This window comes from Lissotriton helveticus, chromosome 9 (assembly GCF_964261635.1).
Source record: "Lissotriton helveticus chromosome 9, aLisHel1.1, whole genome shotgun sequence".
Taxonomy (NCBI): Eukaryota; Metazoa; Chordata; class Amphibia; order Caudata; family Salamandridae; genus Lissotriton; species Lissotriton helveticus.
Window position 1 is genome coordinate 397,944,476 of NC_136070.1, and position 23,123 is coordinate 397,967,598.

At 43.5% G+C, this 23,123-nt stretch overlaps 1 protein-coding gene across 1 annotated transcript in view; it reads left to right on the forward strand.

Annotated features, from left to right (window-relative positions):
* The window catches only part of LOC144781358 (cholesterol 24-hydroxylase-like), a 394,520-nt gene that overhangs the window by 283,380 nt on the left and 88,017 nt on the right, over positions 1 to 23,123 (forward strand). Inside the window, exons 11-12 of the mRNA XM_078660146.1 lie at positions 10,020 to 10,104; positions 10,856 to 10,966. Of these exons, the coding sequence (XP_078516272.1) occupies positions 10,020 to 10,104; positions 10,856 to 10,966 (196 nt within the window). The remainder of the gene's footprint in view (positions 1 to 10,019; positions 10,105 to 10,855; positions 10,967 to 23,123) is intronic.

Genomic DNA, 23,123 nt, shown 5'->3' on the forward strand with positions numbered 1-23,123 from the left:
CATTTCATCCCGTTGTTTCTGCATTAGTACTGCACCCAGCCCTGCAGGGCCAGCATCAACCGCCACCAGGGTGAGGTTTCTGGGGTCAAAGAAGGCTAGGGTGGTAGTGTCCGAGAGAGCTGCTTTGACGCTCTCGAAAGCCTTTTCTTGCTCCGGTCCCCAGGTCCACGGTGTGGAGTCCTTCGTGAGCTCTCTCAGGGGGAGCATGAGATTGGCGAGGTCCCTAATGAATCGGCCACAGTAGTTGACCATCCCCAAGAAACTGCGGACTTCGGTGACAGTGGTGGGAGGTTTGGCATCTTTGACATCTTTGACCTTCTCCGGGTCCTGGTTGACCCCGTCTGCTGAAAATGTGTATCCGAAAAACCCTATTTTCCGCCGCAGGAACTCACATTTTTCTCTGTGTAGGGTTAGTCCAGCCTCTCTTAGTCTTCGGAATACTTGGGCCAGTCGTTGGTTGTGTTCCCCGATGGTGCGAGCATGTATCATAATGTCATCACTGACATTGATCACCCCTGGAATATCCGCAATCAGTTCTTGGATCACATTTTGGAAGACCTCCGCTGCACTGGAGACTCCAAAACTGAGTCGAGTATATCTCCTGAGGCCGATGTGAGTCGAGAATGTCGTTATATTCCGCGATTCTTTGTCCAGCACCAGTTGATGGTATCCAGATCGAAGATCCAGTTTCGAAAACCAGCAGGCTCCTGCCATTTCTCCAATGAGATCATCAATGGTGGGTGTAATGTGGCGTTCCCTCTTGATAACAGCGTTGGGGAGGCGCATGTCCACACAGATCCGAACAGCTCCTGGTTGTTTCGGCTTCCTAGTTACCACAATGGGCGATACCCATGGAGTGGGACCTGTGACTTTTTCGATGATGCCAGCCGCCTCCAGCTTTCTGAGTTCTTCTTCCACCTGGGGCCTGAGATGGAAAGCGATGCGACGATGTCGCAAAGCTACTGGCTGCACTGTCGGGTCCACATGTAAGTGTATTTCGCGACCGGTGAAATGGCCTATGCCCTTGAAGATGTCAGAGAAGTCCATTATGAGTTGATGCACCAACTCTTAATGAACACCAAATGCGAAGGTGACTACTCCAAGGTCTTCAGCAGCCCGGCATCCCAGTAGCATGCCTTGCCCATCTTCCGACACGAATATGTTCGCATTGATTGTTCTGTCGCCATGGTTGATGGTTGTCAGGAACTTTCCTCGAATTTTGAGGGGTGTTTCCTGACCGTATGCAAAGACGGTGATGGGCGAAGGGCTCAGACTTGGAGGTTGAGTCAGGGTCCTGTAGAGGGCTGCGCTCATGAGATTGATGGTGGCTCCAGTATCAACTACCGCCATGATTTCCTGCTCAGCCACTCTGAGTGGGCATTGTGGGAGTTTCCTGGTTCGACGAGCGGCTGTGCCGATCATGTGTACCTTGTGCACCGTCCTTTCTTCATCCTCATCATCGTCCATGTCACTCTGACTCTGATCACCCTCCGGCACTGCATTTACTACTTGTCGGGGCTTGCGGAACTTCTTCGAGCGGCATACCTTTTTGAAATGGTTGAGCTTACCACACCCTGAGCATCGCTTCCCTCGCGCTGGTTATTCTGGCGCTGGATGATTCGGGCCTCCGCAGTATCCACAGGGAAAACCAGGCGCTCCTGCTTGTGTCCTAGCGGGTTTCTTGTTCCACTTAGTCGGGGAGCGGACTTGGAGCTTGTTGACAGGTTCGGCCTTGACCGGTGCCTGTAGAGCTGCTTCCATGTGGGCAGCCCTTGCTTTGGACAGTTCCTTTGTGCGACCAAGGGTCAGAATGTCGGCTAGCGGCTTACCAGACTCTTCCAAAATGCGTTCTCTCAACTTTGCCGAGGCACAGCCTTGAATTATTTGACCTCTTATCTCCTCGGTTGCATCCGCAAATCCACAGGACAGTGCCAGTCGCTTGAGCCTGGTGTGATACGTGTCCAACGACTCCTCGGGCAACTGTCGCGCTTGCCTGAATACAAATCTCTCATAGTCCTGGTTGGCCATGGGTTCGAAATGTGCATTCAGGGCATTGATGAGTGTGTGGTGAGTCTTGGGAGTGGCCTCTGTGAGTGTTCTGGCAATGGAGTGTACATCTTTGCCACCTAGATGGAGCACCATGACTCTCTTCTGCTCTTTGTCTACTTTCGTGGCTTCGAAGAATACTAGGAGTCTGTCCACCCATTCTTTCCACTTGGGGGCCAATGAGGAGGGGGATCCTTCCACCACAAAGGGTTCGATTGGTGGAATCGTGGCCATGGCACGACAGGCGAAGTGTGGGGCACCGTGTGACTGGCTGGCCGGTGGTTATTGCCAGGTGAAAGATGTCCCCGTGGATTCCTCCTTGTGTAGTGCCCCTTGATTGTATGCCCTACTGCCAGGGCTTGCCCCCAGTTCTTGAGAGTGGGGAGATGAGGGGTGGGCGTGGACACCGGTGCTCCCCCCCCTGAAGCAGCAGAATGAAAGGCTCGCTCGATCCTCGCCTCCTCCGCACGCACAGGCGTCCGCCTGCCGAAACAGACACGTCGTGTCCGCACGATGCGTGGGAAATGGCAGAGCGCGGTGCAGGCGCGGAACTCCGGCCGTGCTGGGCCCAGAGGAGAGCACGTTTCACGCACCGGCAATGAGGCCGGGTGCGGCACTGGCCAGGGGTCACCGTGGCAGGGCAAAGGCGTTAGCCGGCTGAGGAAGGAAAACAGCGGCACGCCCGTTATGGCCGCAGGGAAAAATAGCCAGGCAACGGGCGGAGCACCGGGGGGGAGATACAGCTCACCTTCATGCCCTCCAGGCTGGGCACGATGTCTGAGTGCTCGCACGACGTGTGGGCGGCCGTGTGGCACGAGCACCGTGAGCAGGGACACACACTCGCGGCCGCCGCACAAGGAGGCGGGCGCCACCCACACGCAGCGAAGGCTCGGCAACCACCCTCGTCGCCAGTTGTTGTGTCGTGTGGACACGGGGTGAACCTAGGGACAGTTGCTGGGACCCTACACTCAGGGGGCACCTGGGGGCTTGAGGCCTGACACGTGGCCGTGCAATAATTAGAGGCGGACACTGGGATATCTTTATGGCTCTCCGCGCCGTGCCCAACTGGCGTGCGTGCGTGCGGGGCCCCTCTTTATTCTAACAGATCACATGACCCAACGTTGCACGCCTGTGGCGTCACCAGCGTGTGAGATTAGGAACACAACAACACTGACAGAAATTCCTCCAGGTGCCTCCTGCTACTTGCCACCATTCCCTAAACCCGTGCTCAGTGGCGTAATATTAATTGAACAGACCCCCTTGCAAAGTGCATTGAGGAGAGCCCTCACCCCAGGGCTCTTAGGCCCACCCGAGCACAGTGCCAGAGGGAGCCCCTTGGAGCTTGGGGACCCTCCGCACTGTGAGGGGTGTGGTGGCTATTGTTACGCCACTGCCCAGGCTCTGGGTATTATTAGCCGTGGGACACCGATGCTTTTACAGCGAGACCTCGCTCATATTCTTTCTTGCCCTTCATCTAATCTTACAAACCAGAAGCGAAGCCAAGGTGAACCCTTGACTATTGTTCCGCACCATTCCAACCATGTGACAGCATTTTCTGGCATTTGACTCCTGGAATTCAGGGGCATATGTACAAGGGAAGTGGTGGAGTATTTCTTAGACCCCCTTGGCTTAATGACAGTTCCGCCACTTCTGAAACACAGGGCTGTACTATATTTACAAGCGTATGGTGCAGCCCTGCATTTACTCCTGCGATGGTGCTATGTTTAGCAGATTAGCGCTAACGCAGGCACCCTTGCACCATAGTGCAAGGATGTCTGCATGCAGGGAAAGATTGTTTATGTACAGGAAGATTCCCCTTCCTGCACATAAACAATCTTGAAATGCCATTTTGTAACGTCTGTGTGTGCTGCTTAATGCAGTACACACAGAAGTTGCAAAACAACATTTTTTTAAAATGACTGTTTATGTGCAGGAAGGAGGACCTTCCTGTACATAAACAATATTTGGCTTTTTGCTGTTTTCACGTGTGCTGCACAACACAGCACATATGAAAACAGCAAAAAGGAGGAGAAATTAAACATTTCACCTCGCTTAGCCAGGTTAATACCAGGTTTCCCTGCTCTTAATTCTGGCGCTGCCTCCTATTTACGCCTCCCTTGTAAATAGTACGCAGCATCAGATTCGATAGGTGTTGCAGTGGAACGTCCACTGCAATACCCATTGCCCTCCCCTTTCACGCTTAGAATAGCGTGAAAGGAGGCCTTATTTACAAAGCAGCGTTAAGCCATGTTAAGTGGCCTAACGCTGTCTTGTAAATATGGCGAAGCCCCTACTGCCACAGGAATGCAAAAAAAGTGACGCTCCCGTGGAGCTAGGGGAATGTACATATGCCTCTCAGTGTCTGGAGGACGTAAAACATTCCGTAGGCACACCGTTGTTCATAATTCCCGCTGGACAAGGCCAGCCCTAAATTGGATAAACTGGGACAGTGCCCTTGCAGAAAGAAAATGTGGTGTTTGATGTTGGATACAGGAGATGCGAGCAAGATGGGAGGAGGGCAGGGGTTGGTGCGGTGCTAACAATTATACTGAGGTTCATTAAGGGCTGATTACAAAATCTTCAACGAGACCTGATTGAGACTAAGTAGGATGGCCAAACTGCTGTTTGCATAACATTAAGTCAGGCAGCTCCCTTCCGCGCTCCTCAAAATATGTTGTGCCCAAGGAATGGGCCCAACACGCCCATGACTAAGGCTGGCCCTGCTGCTGGGGTCCTGAATCCGCAGCTGAGACTGTCTCCACTGACATCGCCACTTTGCTCACCTCCCTTAGGGACGTGCAGCAGAGCGCTTCAGAGACTCCTACAATGATCTACAGAGTGTTGACTGGGTTTCTACTTCCTATTGTACTGCCGACCTGCAAACCCCCTGAGTTCTGGATATGTCATCAAGCTATAATCATCACCTGATAAGCAAACAGCTGCAACTTGACAACGATCATGCAGAAAGAAGAGAATGTCAGCAATCAAGTTTGCAGTTAGGCTGTTTTTAAAGCCCAAAAGCAATGTTTCTACATTCCTCGAATATTGAGTTTTGTAAACTTTGTTTATGTTAACGGGGTAGGAAGCGGCAGTTTGGACTACCAAAGCCAAGTAAATAGACTTCTACTTTACTAATACATATGTTAAAGGCTGAAACACTGACCAAGTATCCCAAGCTTTCATATAAGTAAAGTGGTTCACCAGTCATAAGTCTCCCCGCTTTTACTGAAGTATGCAATCTGGGTAAAGAATGTAGTAATGGAATGAACAAGGGCGCTAGGCCTACAAGAAACTGGATTGGCCCATCCATTTCCTGCGTGTTAATAACTCCCTTGTTCCAAGTTGTTGTAAAACTTTTCTTTGGGTGAAATAGAATTAAATACGGGAGCCCATAATTCACGCAGGTTCTTATTTGTACTAACTGATGTGCCACTGGGTACATTCTAGACACTCACTATACATTATCCTATGATGTTAGGAGGGTAGGCAAAAGGAACTGCATCCACATTATATTGGCTGTGGCATTATCCCCAGCATGGGTACATGCAAATTGTCGCGCCACACACGGAGCTTAGTAATACACGTCTCGATTCCTCAGCGTGTAACCGTTAACTGAACATCCTACATCATGAATTCTATCAACCACACCCATGCACCTACATCACTATTCTACTGAGTCTGTCAAGAACCAAAAGGGTCCCATCATCTATATCTCACTAGACACTACATATCCCCCTTTGTTAAATAAAAAGTACCAATAGTACACATATACATTGCAAATCTTCAATAAGTTGTTTGTGTGTGAAACAATTGCCCAGATCTGATCATGTGAGGCTGCGGAGATACAGGAGACGTGTCCATGACAGGCACTAGTGACAGTGACATTGGTAAATTCATTGTTTACTCGATTCTCAGGTGGACAAGCCTCACTCCTGAATTGGTGAATGTTGAGACTGGTGCTTGAAATACAAAGAAACTTGTGTAATACATTGCCAAGATGGTGGTCAATCATCACATGTCCTTTATTAGTCACAACACTCAGCGGGTCAGCATCAAAAGGAGGCCAACCAAAAAAGCAGACCTATTGATATCCTTTTTGATGAAGGGATACTTGATAATAATAAAGCTCTAGTTCTGGCTGCATCGAGTGATTTATCATCAGTTACCCCAACCCTCCTCCATTCTCGAGGGCCCACGACAGCAGCCAAGTATAAGAACTTAATAGGCGAGATTAGCACGTTTTTTACAAAAAAAACCAAGGGCCGCCAATTAACTAAGCACACCCGAAGGAAGGGTAACCCTTGGTATACAGTCTCCTGTAGGGAAAAAAGAAAAGCCATTTCCTTGGCCATAAAAAACAAGGACACACTAGCTGCTAGAACTGCAAGACAAGACTATCGCAACAGCATTGCGAAATCCAAAAAAGAATGGGAAGAGGAACATTGGCAGGCACTAAAGGAAGCAGCCCATGGGAAAAACGCTACTGTATTTTGGAAATTAATAAATATCCTTGACAGGCGTGGTGCTGAGCCTATTCCAAAATCACATCACTGAGTGCCAATGGCACTCCCATTTTTCCAAGTTATATGGTGAAGGTAGCCCGGGAGTTGTGCCAGCTTCTCCCGTATTAGATACCGGTTGTTTGGTCCAACCAAATGGTGACATTATAAATGAGATGTTTACGCCCCGTGAAGTCCAGGATGCTATCCATAAAATAACTCCGGGTAAGGCTCCTGGCCCGGATGGAATTCCGGGGGACTTATTATGACCCTATGGTCTGGGCCGATTTTATTGTACATATTATGAATCTCATTCAGTCCGGCCACCAAGTACCTGATTCGTGGAAAGGAGCTGAAGTTGTTACTATTTTTAAAAAGGGTGAGAGAGAGGATCCTGCCAACTACAGACCAATTAGCTTAATTGATACCATTCAAAAAGTAGTTGGCAGGGTCATCATAAATCGGATTGAGTGCTGGCTAATGGAAGATAACATTTTGTCCCATTTCCAGGCAGGTTTCAGAAGTAATGTAGGAGCAATGGATCAGGTTTTTAGATTTTGTGCAGTTTTCTGGAAAACAGTCTCAATAGCCAGAGGGAGTCTTTACCTGGCCTTTATAGACTTAAAAACTGCATTTGATGTAATACCCCGTGCCAAATTATGGGATGTTTTATTGGATATGGGAATCCCATCCTATTTGTTACAATTCATTATTAAACTACACGAGGGTACTTTTGCTAGGATTCGGTGGGGGACGCAGGGGCAACTCACAAAGAGTATTCCTGTCAACAGAGGGGTAAGGCAGGGGTGTGTGATGGCCCCCACTTTGTTTTCTCTCTTCATAAATGGAGTGGTGAATCATCTACAAGAGATACCGGCAGATGCCCCTATCATTGCCGGGGAGAAAACACCATCGCTCCTCTTTGCCGACGACACCCTTCTGTTATCTAAAACCCCCAAAGGTCTCCAAATCCTTCTTGATCGTTTCAGTGTTTTTTGTCAGGAACGGGGACTTACAATAAACACTACAAAAACGAAACTAATGGTTATGACCGCTAAGAGAAATCATAGGAAGATACACTTGTTTTTGAATGGATCACCTCTTGAGGTAGTGGAAGAGTTTGACTACCTCGGGGTTAGAATTAACAATAATATGAAATGGGAACCACATATAAGTAAAATGATTTTAAATCTTAAAAGAGTTTCCGGCACTATTTTAAAGAACCAGCGCCTCTCAGTGAGTAGACCAATAGCCCCCGCCCTGTCAGTTTATGAGGGAAAGGCAATAGCCTCAGCGGTCTATGGTTCAGAAATATGGGGTATTGAGAATACCAATACCCATGTGCTAACTGAGAATAAGTTCATGAGAGACTTGGTTTCGCTTCCAGCCTCCACCCCATTGAAACCATTATTTGCAGATTTGGGTAGGAGGTCCATTCGGGACATTGTCCAGCTTCGTCCTCTTTTATATTGGGTGCGCCTCAGGAGAACTCCCGAACTAGCTAATTATGCTACAGTGTTTGATGAGATATTAAAGCTAAACACAGCGGGCAAGATCAAGTGGCTAAATGTTTTAAAACAACTTACAGCTAGCGTGGGCTTAAGCGATGCATGGGCTTCCCAATCCCCCCCACCAAAACAAATGGTAAAAAAACTTTATTGGGACTGGATAGAGGCTAAGGCTTTGCATAACCCAAACTGGGGGAAACTAACCGAGACTTTTTTTCCCATAAGTGCACCACAAAGCTAGAATTGTTTCTGGGCTTTATCCAGATTCCCCGGGATAGGAGCCTTTACTTGAAATTTAGATATGGTACACTCCCCCTCAAAAATTTTATGTTCAGATGGGGTAGAAGGAGGGAAGAGGATAGAAAGTATCCGGGCTGTACCTGCCCAGAAGAATCATTAGGTCATTTCCTTTTTGCCTGCAAAGCATATACTCTAGCTAGAAACAAATGGTTAAAACCTGTATTAAAGAACCTTGGAGTCAGGGATTACAAATCAGCCCTACGTATCATCATCTCCAATACCTCCTGTATGGTCACTGTTTGTGGGGTTGCAAAGTTTTTATCATGTGCCTGGATCATTAGGTTAAAGCTGTTAAATAAGGTGTCTTCAGTCAATATTCCTATATGATTTTCATATGCATCTTTTGTAATGATGAAATGGTTTTTATATTTATGTATGTATTGTATGTTTGTACTTTTTATGATACATGTGTCGAATAAAAGTATAATGACTGACTGACTGATATCCTTTTTTGTTTCAAGAATTACTCCTGTTGCCAGAATCGGCCACCAACTTTCAGAATAGTGACAGATCTGAACATCTGGCTGCCTGATCAATCTTACCTCAAACCAGGCTATTTATGGCTTTTGGATACCAGCCCATATTAGGTTAAATAGTTTTATTTAGCTGATATAAATGAGTAAAAAAAAACAGCTCCTTGCATGATTCATGGCAGACAGGAGGAAGACGACGTCGCTATCATCAAAATTGTAAATGCTTCAACTGTGTTGACTGGACTGATTGAGCCATTGAGATATACCTGGATGACTGACTGAGCCTGTGCAGCAATCTTGAATTTCAAGCATGAGGGACAACCCCTTTACATTTATGCCTACTCCACAATCAGTAATGTTTGCCATAACCCTGTTTCATACATCATTCCTGGTCATATTAGTGTTTAGGGGCAAGATTAATGTGGCTATATGACTGTGAACGTTGTAACAATCATAAACTCTGTAATAAAATTAGAGTAGTAAGACATAGGGCCATATTTGGAGTTTGAGAGAGTGGGAGCCGGATCCTTTTCTGGCAAAGCTTTTTGCCGAAAATACTCTTTTAAATATTTAAAAGCTAATCCTTCAAACTTCTATGGATTTGGTGTTCTGATGTACTGCGTGTGTTGTTACTCTATTTAGGGAAGACTTACTTGTCACATGGATTTTATACTCCCCACCCCTGGTTTCCTGATCTCCCACTGCAGAACTCTGAACTGAAGGGTGGTTACGTTGTTTACAATGTTTATAGTGACACTGGATGCTTTGCTTAAGGAATTGTGCCCATTAAATCCAGGAACTGCAGACAACTTGAATTTTATCCATTTCATCAAGCATCCATTTACATTCAGCAACATGATTTAAAATGCCTAACCCTTAAATCATTAAGACGTAATATATTTTGCAATAAGTACTTGTTCAAATACACTAAATAATATCCAATAAAAAAGACTTCATTTAAAGTTCCAAACAAATGCCTATGTATGTCGGTCCATTTTGCAATGAATGCTTCTACGACAACAATACATGGGTGGCTGTAGATCCAGATATTGTAGAAATAATATTCTCTTCAAAGTTTCTCAGAAATTGTTATTCGTGGATGTTTTCTTGCCTCTCAAGAGCCTGTTACACCTAATACAAATAAAACACAAACAGTATCAGAAAAGAGCTTTTACATTTTTGTTTACCTGCAGGGTCCGAAATGAAATTGATGAAATTATTGGGTGGAAGCGAGACATTGGCTATGACGACCTTGGCAAACTACAATATTTATCACAGGTAATAATAGTTTAAAGAGCATTTGCATATTTGTTAGATTTCTTGGTATATGTACAGTACCTATAACTTGGACCACGCCAATGCTAGCTTCATTGGGCTTCTGTTCTGCAAATATATAAATAATAGAATAGAATATGTTTTTGCGGTGATTAATACACATATGGACTAATCAAAGACCAGATTTGTATTTAGCATGGGTCATCTTGTATCATTATTTTTCCAACATTATCATACCTCTGCATATTGTATTGCTGGAATGTGTAACATCATAGACTAGCGACTACCAAGTAACCAGTCTAGAAGAGATGGATCCATGTCACATTTTCAGGGTTTTCATATGAAAGACATTTACAATGTTTAAAATAAATAGAACTAATTTACAAAGTAAGTATTATTGCAGAATGTCTAGTATTTATTTCATAGATATATGTTGGATACTTTTTACTGTAACAAGCAATGGTTTCTTAAAGTGACTTGAGGACACATAGAGATCACTGTATGGAGATTATGTCCATGGAGACAAAACCATCAGTGCAGCTCTGAGAATATTGACTGCAACACCATGCTATACTAGCAATACCATCATTAGAGATTGCAAGGTGTGCCCCCACCTGATTACAAATTGCATGACAGAAAAGTAGAGCACTGGAATGACAACATCAACGTTTCTGTCCCAACTCTACAGAGAATCGTGTAGATCTAAACAACTATAATTCAGAATTTGCATTGTTTCTGCCTTTTCTTTTCACAGGTCTTAAAGGAAACCCTTCGAATATATCCTACAGCACCTGGTACTTCACGTCTGCTGGAGAAAGATACAATCATTGAGGGCGTTAAAATTCCAGCGAATGCTGTCCTAATTGTAAGTTCTATAACAAACAAAAAAGAACGACCTATTAGTAAAAAAAACAGACAAATGAATTTTGAGAGAACAATGGATGGGTATGGTTAGTTCTATGCTTGTCATTAATGAATAAAGATGCACAATGAAAAAGGTGTGGGCCAACAATATGTTAAAATCTTAATTCATCCTTTTTCCATTTTAACGTATTGTATCAATAAATGTTGGGTGTCCAGCTAATAATGAAGAAATCACCCAATCCAAAATATATAAAGAGAAAAACAGTCAGGGATAAGTGTTTTACAAGTCACATCTGGTTTCCACTTTTTCCTAACCTCCATTCCATTAGTCTTTAAAGTTAACCCCAAGGACTGACTTTTCCATATTTCACATGCATTTCCAGGCCATTTCTAATATATTTCTTTCTTCTTTGTGAGGTTATCTAATATTTCTAATGCGTAGGTAGTTTAGCGTTCTTCTCTGCATGTTTGTGTTGATGCAACTGGTCTCATGAGTTAGTCTGCGCCTTAAGTGAGCTGTTAGTTCACATCCTTTTAAATATACGTAGTGTCTGAATGGGGACTTCTGCATTAGTAATCTGGCATAGTTACATTCAGCATCATTGCAGTATAATGGGTTTATAATCCAAAAATCACGTTTTGGTCTAGGGCCTTTGCCTCAGCATATTATGATGCTTCTTTTGGCCAAAAGGATAGTCAGTGCTGTAGATCATCTCACTGTTAGGAGAATATCTTTAACATAGCCTAGATGTGCATTTAGTGGGGAAGTGATCTTAGATACTATCTGTCATTGTCTGTAGTTCAGCAAATATTTCTTTCCAGTTGGCTGCCACACGTGGGCATTCTGAAGCTAAAGATATGAAGGTAAGGAGTTTGCCTCAACCCAACCTACTTACCCTTAGCAAATTTCGCTCCTGGTCATTAAATGACAGTATGAAGTCTACCTGTAGCGTAGCACAATCATTGTGTGAATTTAAAATATTAAAGTCAGTGTTTGCTATTGAGGGATCCTGTTCGCATCTGCAAACATTAGTAAGTCCATTGACTACTGTTTTATAGTATCCTAGGTCTGTTGCCCAAGCACGTCTATCCTCCTCTCTCCGTCTCTTTTCATGGACGATTGTGCATTTGTCGATTGCAATTATTACGCAGTATTTATCTGATCTCTCAAGCATATGAGTAGGCCTTTTCGAGTGATTGGGCTGTTCTGAGAAGCCCATCAATCAATTTGTAAATTAATTGTGGATTCTATAGCATAGGAATATGCCTTGTAGGCTCTTTGAGCCTCTCTCCTCTTTGTATGGTTCTGGGTTTATGAAGGTGCCTTGATGAAAAAGTTCTCCTAGCTGTATCAGGCTCAACTTGCCTATTGGTTGTTTGACTTTCAATTACATTATTGTATGGTCTACTTGAAAATCTATTAGTGTTAATTTCAGAGAGCATTGATTCTTCGGGCCCTGTTTGTGGGCTAGATTCAAAGATGTGTGCACAGAGCAGCTCATCATATGGAACTTTTCTGTTATTTTTCCCAGCAATAGCATTATTAGTATATTTATGTTCCAAGTGATGCCTTCTCTCTTTCCATAAAGTGTATTTGTATGACATAATATCGAGGACATCAATATTGAGAAAAACAATATCAAGTGACGAGAATAATGTGTAAACAATATTGTGTACAAAAATATTGGGTATACAAATTTCGTATATAAATAATAACAATATTGAGGCAAAAATTAAATGGAACAGAGTAGCACCAAAACAAGCTTAATATTTGTTTTAAATATGTATTGAATTATAAGTAATTATTTAAATACAGTTCAGTTCAAGCAAGCTTTATTCGACGATTGTCATAAAAGCATAAAATCCACATAAAATATAATTTAAAACAAATAAATAAAGTTAAAAAATGAGTTAATTCTTTCCCTTTAGAAAATGTAAGAGATATAATACTAATATATTTACATAAGGAATTATTTAACATTTCATCATAAGGGATTTGGTAATCACCAGGGGAGAAGTTAATCTATTAACAAACTACTTCTGATGGTCCATGCCCACCCCAAAAATGTTGCCACTGCCACATATACAGTCATATTTGTACAAGCACATATTATTCTAACTGCAGCCAGGCCGCTGACCGTGCCCAGCAACCTGCACATTGGGCTTAGCCATGTTCGTCGTGGGGCCGCATACGCTGGGCATTCAAATAGTAAGTGACCAACAGTCTCAGAAAGCGCCGGGCATGCTGGACAGACAAATTTTCCCCCCTAGACCACTTGCTAGTAAAAGCCCTAACAGGTAAGCCACCAATTCTCAATTGGAAATAAAGTTTGCGATCTAAGGGTTTTGAGATAACATCCCAGAAGTCTTCCAGGTGCGGTCCCTCCTTAAAGTCCATAAACACACCGGTCAATGAACAAGGAGCTGTGGTCCTGAAGATCTTAACAGCCACAAATTTCCAGTACTGATCCTTTAAAAACTTCTTGGGTGGGAACCTTGCATTTGTTGGGTCTTCCCACAAGTCTCGTAAGCCCAGATCGATCAGAACACCCCTGATATGTACTAACCACTTGATTCCATGAGAATTACCACGTCCAATTATATCTATCAGTCCCCTTCTATACGTCTTTATTCTGGGGTTATCCAGAGCCGCCTCCAATATAAGATTGGACGCAAAGCGGCAATAAGGGCTATTGGGGACAAACCCAGGTCATAGAGAAGGGGATTCAGGGGGGTACTCTGTGGTAGTTTTATCAAATTCCTAAGAAATACATTTTCTGAAGCTGTCATCCCCTGTAAGTTCTCAGGTCCCCAGACTTCTACCCCGTATAAAGTGGAACTAACCACTTTTCCATTGTAAACCGCTGATACGGGAGCTATTGGTTTAGTGAGGGACCTGGAATGCTCCAGACTCAGGGCACCAGAGAGTTGGCGATGTTTCAGAGTAGCCAACTCAATCTGCTGTTTCCATCTCAAGTCATACTGAATACAGACGCCCAAATAGCTAAAAGCCTGGACCCTTTCTAGAGGACGCCTGTTCATAATCATAGTACCCTTATAGGATTTTGGGGCATTAAAAGTCATAAATTTAGATTTTGCTGCATTAACTTCCAAACCCAGAGCGGAGCAGAAATCTTCAAAAAGCACCAAGGCCTTCTGCAACCCGCTTGGGGTTTTTGCTACTAAAAGACAATCATCGGCGAACATTAAAATAGGAACTTTTGCTCCAGCTAGGATAGGGGCATCAATGTTGGAATCAATTAACATTTTGGCCACATCATTAATGTATAAAGAAAATACAGTTGGCGCCAGGACGCAGCCCTGGCGGACTCCAGATTCCACTGGGAATTGGGGCGTAACACTGCCAGGCCCGCCCCACCTAATCTGTGCGTAGTTTTGTTCATGGAGTTTTTTCAGAAGCATAAGAAGGGGACCAGGCAGACCCATGTCATTGAGGACTTTCCACAGGGTAGCGCGCGGAACCAGATCGAATGCCGCTCTTAAATCTATGAACGCTACGTACAGGCTACCATGCTTGATCAGCACAGTCTTCCAGTGCAACATCGTAAAATGTAGCACCTGGTCGACCGTGCTAACTGAGGTCCTGAAGCCAGCCTGTAGGTGGGATAAGATGTTGTTGTCCCGTTCCCACTCCAGTACTTTATTTAAAATCAGTCTGCCAAAAATGTTTGCGGAGGTGTCAATCAGGCTGATTGGACGATAATTTCCTGGCTTCGACTTGTCCCCTTTTTTATACACGAGTATAATTTGGGCCCCATTCCATGAGCAAAGTATAGGGGCACCCCTGGCAATCATGTTAGCTAAAAGGAGTATGTAGGAACCCCAGGAGTTCTTGTCCTGTAAAAATAGGTCCGCTGCGATGCCATCGATGCCTGGCGCTCTGCCCGGAACCACTAGATCTAAAGCATGGTAAACATCTTTTAGGGTAAACATATCCTCAGCGATTGAAGTGGTGGGAGTCTCTATGATTCGCATATTGTGGCTGAAAATAGGCTACCCATTTATCTTTGGGGACCCAGTTCTGTGGCTTTTCTGGGTTTCCCTCCACACCCCACCTATACACGTTCCAGAATCTCCGTGAGTCTTTGTTGGAACCTGCCTCCTTTAGGTCATTCCACCTAGTCTCATCCCAGTTGCGTTTAGCTCTGTAGACAGTATTTTTATACATGGATCTGGCCAACCGAATATTCTCACTTGACTCACTTTTAATGGCTCTGCCCAGGTCCAATCGAGTCTGCCTACATTCCCGCGAATACCAACGAGGTGGCTCAGGTATACGTGGGGCCTTTTTTGTACAAGGCTTAACAAAAAGGCTTTTCAGTTCGCAAAAGAAGGCCTCATGGACCCTTGTTCCTTCCTCTTGAAAAGGAAGGGCATTATCCTTTTCAAGCAGTTCCTCTAAGTCACGTGTTGCTTGAGCAAGCTTTCGTGTTATAAAATCAATATTAACTGGATTAATTGAAACTTTCGACCATCGGACATGACGCATATCGTTTGATAGGACAGTGTCAGTAATGGGAGTTGGAGACACATCCTTGCCATGGAAGTCGGGAGTACTCCAGTAGGAGAGAGTCATGCACAGGGGGTTATGATCACTCTCTATCCTTTCTATAATTAGCATGTCCTGGAGGAATCTCCATATCCCCAGGTTGAGTAGGATATAATCTATTCTACTCTCTCTGGTGCCACTTTTGAATGTGTTCGCCCCGGCTTTATCACCCAGTGATCTTCCATTTGTTGATCTTAGACCATTATTTAAACAGATAGAATTCATTTGAATCACTATATCTGACCACTTTTTAATTGGTGTAAGCTCAAATAATATTTAAACATTGAAAACAAAAAATGTCAAAAACATATAATATAACTAATTGCATTGAAATAAAATTAAGACAACAACCATTTCAAATAAAAAGGTACATTTTTGTTTTGATAACAGGTTGTATTGAGCTTTAAAAAAAGATAACAATTAAGGACAGGAAATTAGGACAAAACAAAAATAAAGGTGCTTCGATCTCCGTGGTAAATAAAGTGCCTTTTTTAAAACTAATACAACCATAAAAAAAAAGTATTAAAAAAGTAACAACAATTAAAGATAAACAACAGTAGCAGAAGTAAGTAATGTAAATCCAATTTTCACCAAAGTAGTAAAGGTTTTACACCTCTAACTACATTTAGCATTCCCATTCCAACGTAAGCTGAATTGGGAAAGTCCTGGATTTTGAAGAGGGTTACATTTACTATTACCTCTCCAATCTAAGCGAAAGTAGGGAAAGTATTGGACTTCGGAGTGTTAGATTTACTATTCCCACTGGAGTTAAGCAGCAGTAGGGGAAAAAGGTGAACTTTGAAGGGGTTAGATTAACTATTACTACTGAAGTCTAAGAGACAGTAAGGAAAGTGTTGGAATTTGAAAGGGTTACTGTTATAATTGACTTATGTATTTACTTGCACAGGCTGTGTCTTCCCTGTTGCTCAGCTAGTATAAGTGTTAGAATGCATGATGACCTCATGGAATGTTTGCGTGCCTGGCTTGAGTGTAGAGTGTCAGTTGATGGCAGGCAGGCTGAGCGACAGGGAGGTCGCTCCTGGTGGGGTTTACATTTCCATCTATCTATCTTATCCTGAAGACTTAACCTGGAACTAAGCTCAATAAACGTATCCTATTTTGGATGCGTAGTCTGCTATCACACTGATGCTTTGGATAAGCGTAGTCAATGTCCTGTTGTCTTGAGAGACTGTCTCCAGTACCGTGACCAGCCCAGAGCTTTCAGGTTGAAATGCCACTGGCAAGTACTTCTTTACTTAAGGACCGTCGTGAGAGAGAAGACCGCTTTTCCTGTGGGGCAGGTGACATAAAGAGAAGCGATAATCAAATGCTTGGGAGGTGTGTCTGCACTAGACTTTCCTCAGTTTGGCTCGGTGTACAACATGGGTGAGCACTCCCCAGAGTTGTTGCTACTGACAGCTTTGTGCAATGAGATGTAGTAAGCTCGTCGTTGTGAGCAGCCTGGAGACTGGGCACATTGTTTGATTTTGAAGTGTTTTTTGGGGGGGGAAATGTGGCCTCATAAGACCCTGAGGAGATTTTCGCCACTGGAATGTGCAACTTTTAAATGCCTGCTACATTTCGTATACAGGTGTGGACTCTTGGGGGTAAGTCTACTTTGTTTTATTATGGTTCTTGGCTGCCCCCTGGACTTTCGGCAGTTCAACCGCTCCTTAGCCCCTTTGAAATATGGCACAAGCTGCGCACTTACATAAAAATATTAATAAACATAAAATACATTTTGCAAAGTACATTATTAAATACATGTAGCAATCAAGTAATTCATATAACAAATGAAACACATACTTTACATAATAAATAATCAATAACAAATTTACCTGATTACCAAATAAGTATTTAAAATTATTACATTTGTTCCAAAAAATATACTTTAAATAACTTCCCATGCTATTTCCCCTCACACAACCCAGTACAAAAATATTTATCGCTATTTAACCGGTACAAAAGAAATGCATAAAAAATCACAAATTAAATTTAGATAACTATAATAATTAATAAATCAAACAACATATGTAATTATTCATGTAATTAATAACACATCCAATATTTAATATACATTAACAAATTAATTAACAGTAGAAAACAATAATTTGTAATTTTTTTTAATTGAACCAACTTCCCACCCTATTTCGGTACAAACCCCAAAAACCCCTACAAAACTATAAGTTACTAATTAGATTTAAGTAAAATGTAATTACACATTTAAAATTACAAATCTTTGTAAGGAAAAAATAATGCTACTCATAATACTAACACCTAAAATCATTATACTAACTAATATATATTAAAATATTTATTAAACAAATAAAAAATTATATTCTTAACTTCGATATTCTATTACTCAATATTTTTGCAGTTGAAATGTTTTTGACACAATATTCATGTCACACAATATTTTAGAATAGTTGTTTGAGTTATTCACCTCAAGTGTTTCAGTCGTTTTGGTTCCTTATAGCAGAATCATAGCGCAACTGAGTAACTTTTTTTTTTTTTTAAACGTATTTTCATTGTTGCATCAGCAGGTATGAAACAAAGAGAGAATCATCTGTGGGCGCGGCGTCAACATTCAGCCGTGTCCAGCAGTTCACGCAACTTTTCTTTTTGTGTGTAACAAAAACTGATTAATATGGCATTTCATCCACTGAGCATCATAGACCGTTCAAACAAATAATCAAGGTAGGACACAGACACCAAACTCTGTGTAGGGAACGGAGATGAACCAGAGATATGTGGGTCCCAGCTGTGGGGGATATCGGGTCCGGGTCCTAGCAGTTCGCAAAGTGGCGGTGCCTGGGAACTGGGGGGACGGAACTGTGGGGGGGAGCATGTAAGCGGTAGCAAGAGCGTTACAGGGTAGAAAATGTCGGGCAGTGGGCAGCTGGGGGTCCGTATTATCCATTCGCAGTGGGGTAGGGCGGTCAGGGGTGGAACCTATTCAAGCATGGGGGTTGCGGGGCGGTCAGCAAGGGGGGGGTCGAGTCAGTGGGGGGTGAGGTATATCGGGCTCGGCTCAGGTGATAAGGATGACAGTGGTAGCCAGTGAGTTGGGTTTACTCGGGCGGGTGGGAGGGGGAGGGGGGAGGGGCGTAGGCGTAGGCAGGGCATCCGCGCGTGTGGCCTGTCGGAAGCCATGTAGGAGCATGGCCCATTCCATAGAGATGGGGTGTTTACGCGCTCCCTTGGCCTCCTCTTCTCGGATGGCGTCTTCTTCGGCCGCCGCCCATTTACCAACCGCCCCTATCCATGCCGCTATGGGGGGACCCTCCGGGGCTCGCCAGTGCAGAGCTATACATCTGTTCGCCAGGAGCAGCGCCAAGGACACAAAGCGTCTGTGTGTAGGGGCCCGAGCGCAACTGAGTAACTTAAAAATATTTTTCTATCGCTGGATCTGTGAGCCTGTTTGCCTCACATGGGCATGTTAGTGTCTCCCATTTAATTCTGGGCTGTTTTCCGACCTTTGAGTGACTTATCATCAGCAAAGTCAAGCTGGCAGCAAAAAGTGTGTTAAGATAATGGGGATGTTTATAAATAAGTAAAGCAGTTTCAGGAGTATCAGCATTTTCATGACACCCATTCCGTTTGCTTGCAGTTTGTGGTAGTTCCTAAAACCAACTCTCAGTCAGCAGCCCATCTGAAACCTTTCTATGCATTTTTTAGCTATTCTGTGGTTGCAGGAGAGTTTTACTTTGATGGTAATGCATGTTTCAACATAACTAGACCACACAAGGACACATTCACAATCATTTGTGAAACTTCTGTTGAAAAGTGTCGTTTTTTATTTATGTGTACAAGTTATCCACATGCATGTATCTTTCTCTCTTTGAGAAGGTCAACAAAAATATAGCTTCAGCATGGTCTCTGTGCTAAACAAATATATATTAATTTGTTCTGTCCTCCAGAGGGAAAAGGGAAGAATGTGTTTCAGTGACAAGTTCAAGGACACTAAACTGTGCTATGGAATTAGTTGAACAAGCTATTGTATTCCTGTGTTTGATAATGTATGATTACATCTTCCTAATTAAATATGTACAGCTTTAACTAATAAGATGCTTTAGTAAGTGGACATTTCTAGTGGTATTGTACCAATGTATAGATGTATTGGTTGTCATGAATGAATTTTAATACAAACCTTGTTCATACTGCCATGCTATTAATGTGTGTTCCTTCAGTTCCTGAAACATTATAAGAGACATGCTTTTTGATGAACAGCCAACTTTTTGTTTATTTTATTTCTAGGCACAGATTAGTGAGAAGTGATTTCTAGGGGTTTTATTTGGAGACAGCCCTTATGTCAGTCCACTTATTGATTAATTTGATTTATTAAGTAAGTGCTTCTGCTTTCTTTAATAATAATCCTGCAAGGCTATTAATTTCTAGAATCTTGTCATGTTCTGGTTTTAATAATAGCTTTGAACTAAAGACCTAATTAAAAGTTTGGTGGTCCAAACCTTGGTGGCGTTGTAGCCAACTCGTGCTAGCGGTCTGACTGCCCTATCACGGTCAGACCACCAAAAGACCCCTGCAACCACTGGGGATCCATTATTCCCCCTTCAGTGTTGCAGTGGTGTGAGGCCACAATAGGCTGGCAGTACTGCTGCAGCACCCCTATAGCATATTACGGGTTTCCTCACAGTGACCCTTTTCATGTTGGGGAGCCTGTCATGAAAAGGGTGGCATGAGGAAACTATGAGAAAGCCTGTGCCTCTGAGCCTGGGGGTACATGCAGAGGGGCACATGATGTGCCGTCCCTGTCTGTATGCACCACCTGTTCCTGCACGGCATGGGCTTCCCAGACCATGCCATGCAGGAACGCGCATTGGCGGTCCCACATCGCTGCCTCCATAAGGCTCACATATGAGCCTTAGTAAGGTACCGCCTTGGGTCCACCAAAGCTCCACCCGCCCGCCAGACCACAAATAAACTACTTATAATCTGGCAGGTAGTATGCAGACGAGTTTGGAGGTCTTCAGGTGGGGCACTGCCATGTCGGCCTGCTTGAAGACTACCAAACTTGTAATTGGGACCTAAGTCTATGAGAGACTAAGATAGTCCCATTCCCCATAATACCCCTTCAATCTCTTATTTAAAGTGTTAGCTTGATTCTCAGCAGTCTGGGATCATGTCCTCCTCTGATAGTTCTTGGCATCCCAATTACTGCGCAGGATTCGCTGTGCAGTTGGTCAGCCACTTAGGCCCCTTCTTCTGTCATTTCTTCTGCATTTCATTGTGACAGTTAAGACCCTTTAACAGTTTCTTTCGGAATGTATTTGATACTTATGGGTCGTGACCTGCTGAACTTTCCTGTTAAATGTCATTCTAGAATGCGCGGGTATAGTATAGTATAGGACATCCCATTAGTTGTATTTTTTACTTTATGTTAGCGAAACCACAATGGGCTTCCATTACCACTGTTGTGAAGTCTATGAAAAACAATGCCAGTGTGCTCAAGTCTGTTTGGCTAATCTCTCATGTGCCAGTCTTAAGACCAAGGTGCCGATTATGATACCGACATTGATGTACTCGGTCATACTGCTGCATTACGATTCGGGCGATCGGACTGCATTGCCTTAGGCACTGGACAACAGCTTCTGACAGGCTCAAGGAGCCTGGTGGCATGCGGTCGGTCAGATCACATTCCCCACAATGGAGGCTGAGCCTTCTCAGGCACCGCCATGGGATTACATTCACCTTTGTGCCAGCCATTTCACAGCACTTCTTCTGACATGAAAAGGCTAGCAGAAAGGATTTATTGGGGCCCCTAGCAGTGGCCCTCTGTTATGGGCCCCTAAACATCCCTGCATCATTTGGCAGGCACCCCATGTGCTTGCCACAGGACGCAGGAATCTTTAAAAACATGCCTTTTGCCATGTAGGCTTGTGCTGCTGCCCTTTTCTGGGCCACAGCACAAGCCTCAAAGCAAAGAGGCAGGTTTCTGACTACCTCCACGGAGATTAGATCCTAATTTGGGGTCGGGACCACCGACAACCTGTTAGCCAGTCCCTTTATCACAACAATGCTGGTTGGACGCTCATCCGACAGACATCGTAATCGGCCCCCATGTCTCCATCTTTTTAATTTAACATGCATGCAATAATTATTCCGGGGGGGGTTAATAGTAGCCTTAGGGCCAAGGATTTATGGGCTTTTTCAACTATAAAGACTTATGAGAAGCTCCCTTTCCCAAGCACTTCAGTGGGAATGGCATCATTGATGTATTCCATTGTCCCTAGCTTCTGAAATATGTAGTTTGCCCAAGTTGTTCTTCAAATCCCTCATTCTTGATTCTAATAGTTTCTATATTTTGTTACAAGTGGATCTATTGTTCTTAAAGTTTTTAAATACAATAGTTATGACCTCACAATACGTATACTGATACATAACAACACAAAAGAGCAACATATAATGGCGTAGCTAGAGATTCTGGCGCCCGGGGCTATCCCTCAGATTGCCGCCCATGGCCGATAGCGGGAGGCAGAGAGGGGCTGCGGAAAAAGGACGTATTTGCTCCGGAGCCCCCAATGAAGACAACCGTGTAGCTTGGCTCTTGCGCGCCAAAAACCTCCAGCTTGTTATTGATATATAGAAGTTCATTTCACACAAGGCCTAGTGACTTAGAAATCGCACACTGCTTTTGTGTTCTGACATTCTTGGCATGCTTTACATCATAATGTTAGACATACTCCATAATTTCATCCCGTTACCATGTATTTTTAACCTTATTCCTCATCACCACATTCAGTACCTTCCAGACTGGGTTGTGACCCCTAGCTATGTGTGTGCCCATCCATTTCTGGTGCTTTCCAGCAGTTTTAAGATCTTCTTATAGTTTCTTGTTGCTCAAATGGGTGTAATTTATAATATTTATATGTTTCCCTCATCTTCACTGCTTGATTTTGCTCGCGCGGAAGTGTCTCTCATAGTTGTTGAAATGTCACTCATAATTACACTGAAATTCTAAAAATGTCACACAGCAATCTTAAACCTTGCTATGCATTATGATGCTATTTATTTCGAAAAGTCATATTGAGGAGTTTAATAAAAAAATCAATTAGTTGATTACAGACTGCGCAGCACCACCTGCTATTATTAACCTGAGGCAAGTTGCATGGCTAGTCTAAGTAATTACATTTCAATAAAATGAGGCATGATGGGGGTGGGCAAGCCTCAGGAGAAGAGGCTGACTGAGGTACACATAGCCTCGATATCTATGCTGTATTTTGCTTGCTCTGTAGGTTCGAACCATTTATATAGAGCAAACCTAGCTAGAGGGGCAATGGAGGGCTGCCTATTTATACCCGCAGAGCGTGACACAAAAAAAGTACTAACTTAGATGGTGACACGTGATCAAAACTCTATCTAATAATGCAAGCCCTTCTAAATGCTGTGCTTCCCATATCATTTACCATACGCCTTCATCAACCCTGGTGTTGGGTGTGACAGACAGAACAACGATGTGATGTTGTCTGATTTATAACTAACGAGCACTGCAAACAACTTCTCAATGTATTTATTTCATTCAAAGAAATTGGGGAGATACTGCAGAGGAGTTGTGCAAACACTGGCAATC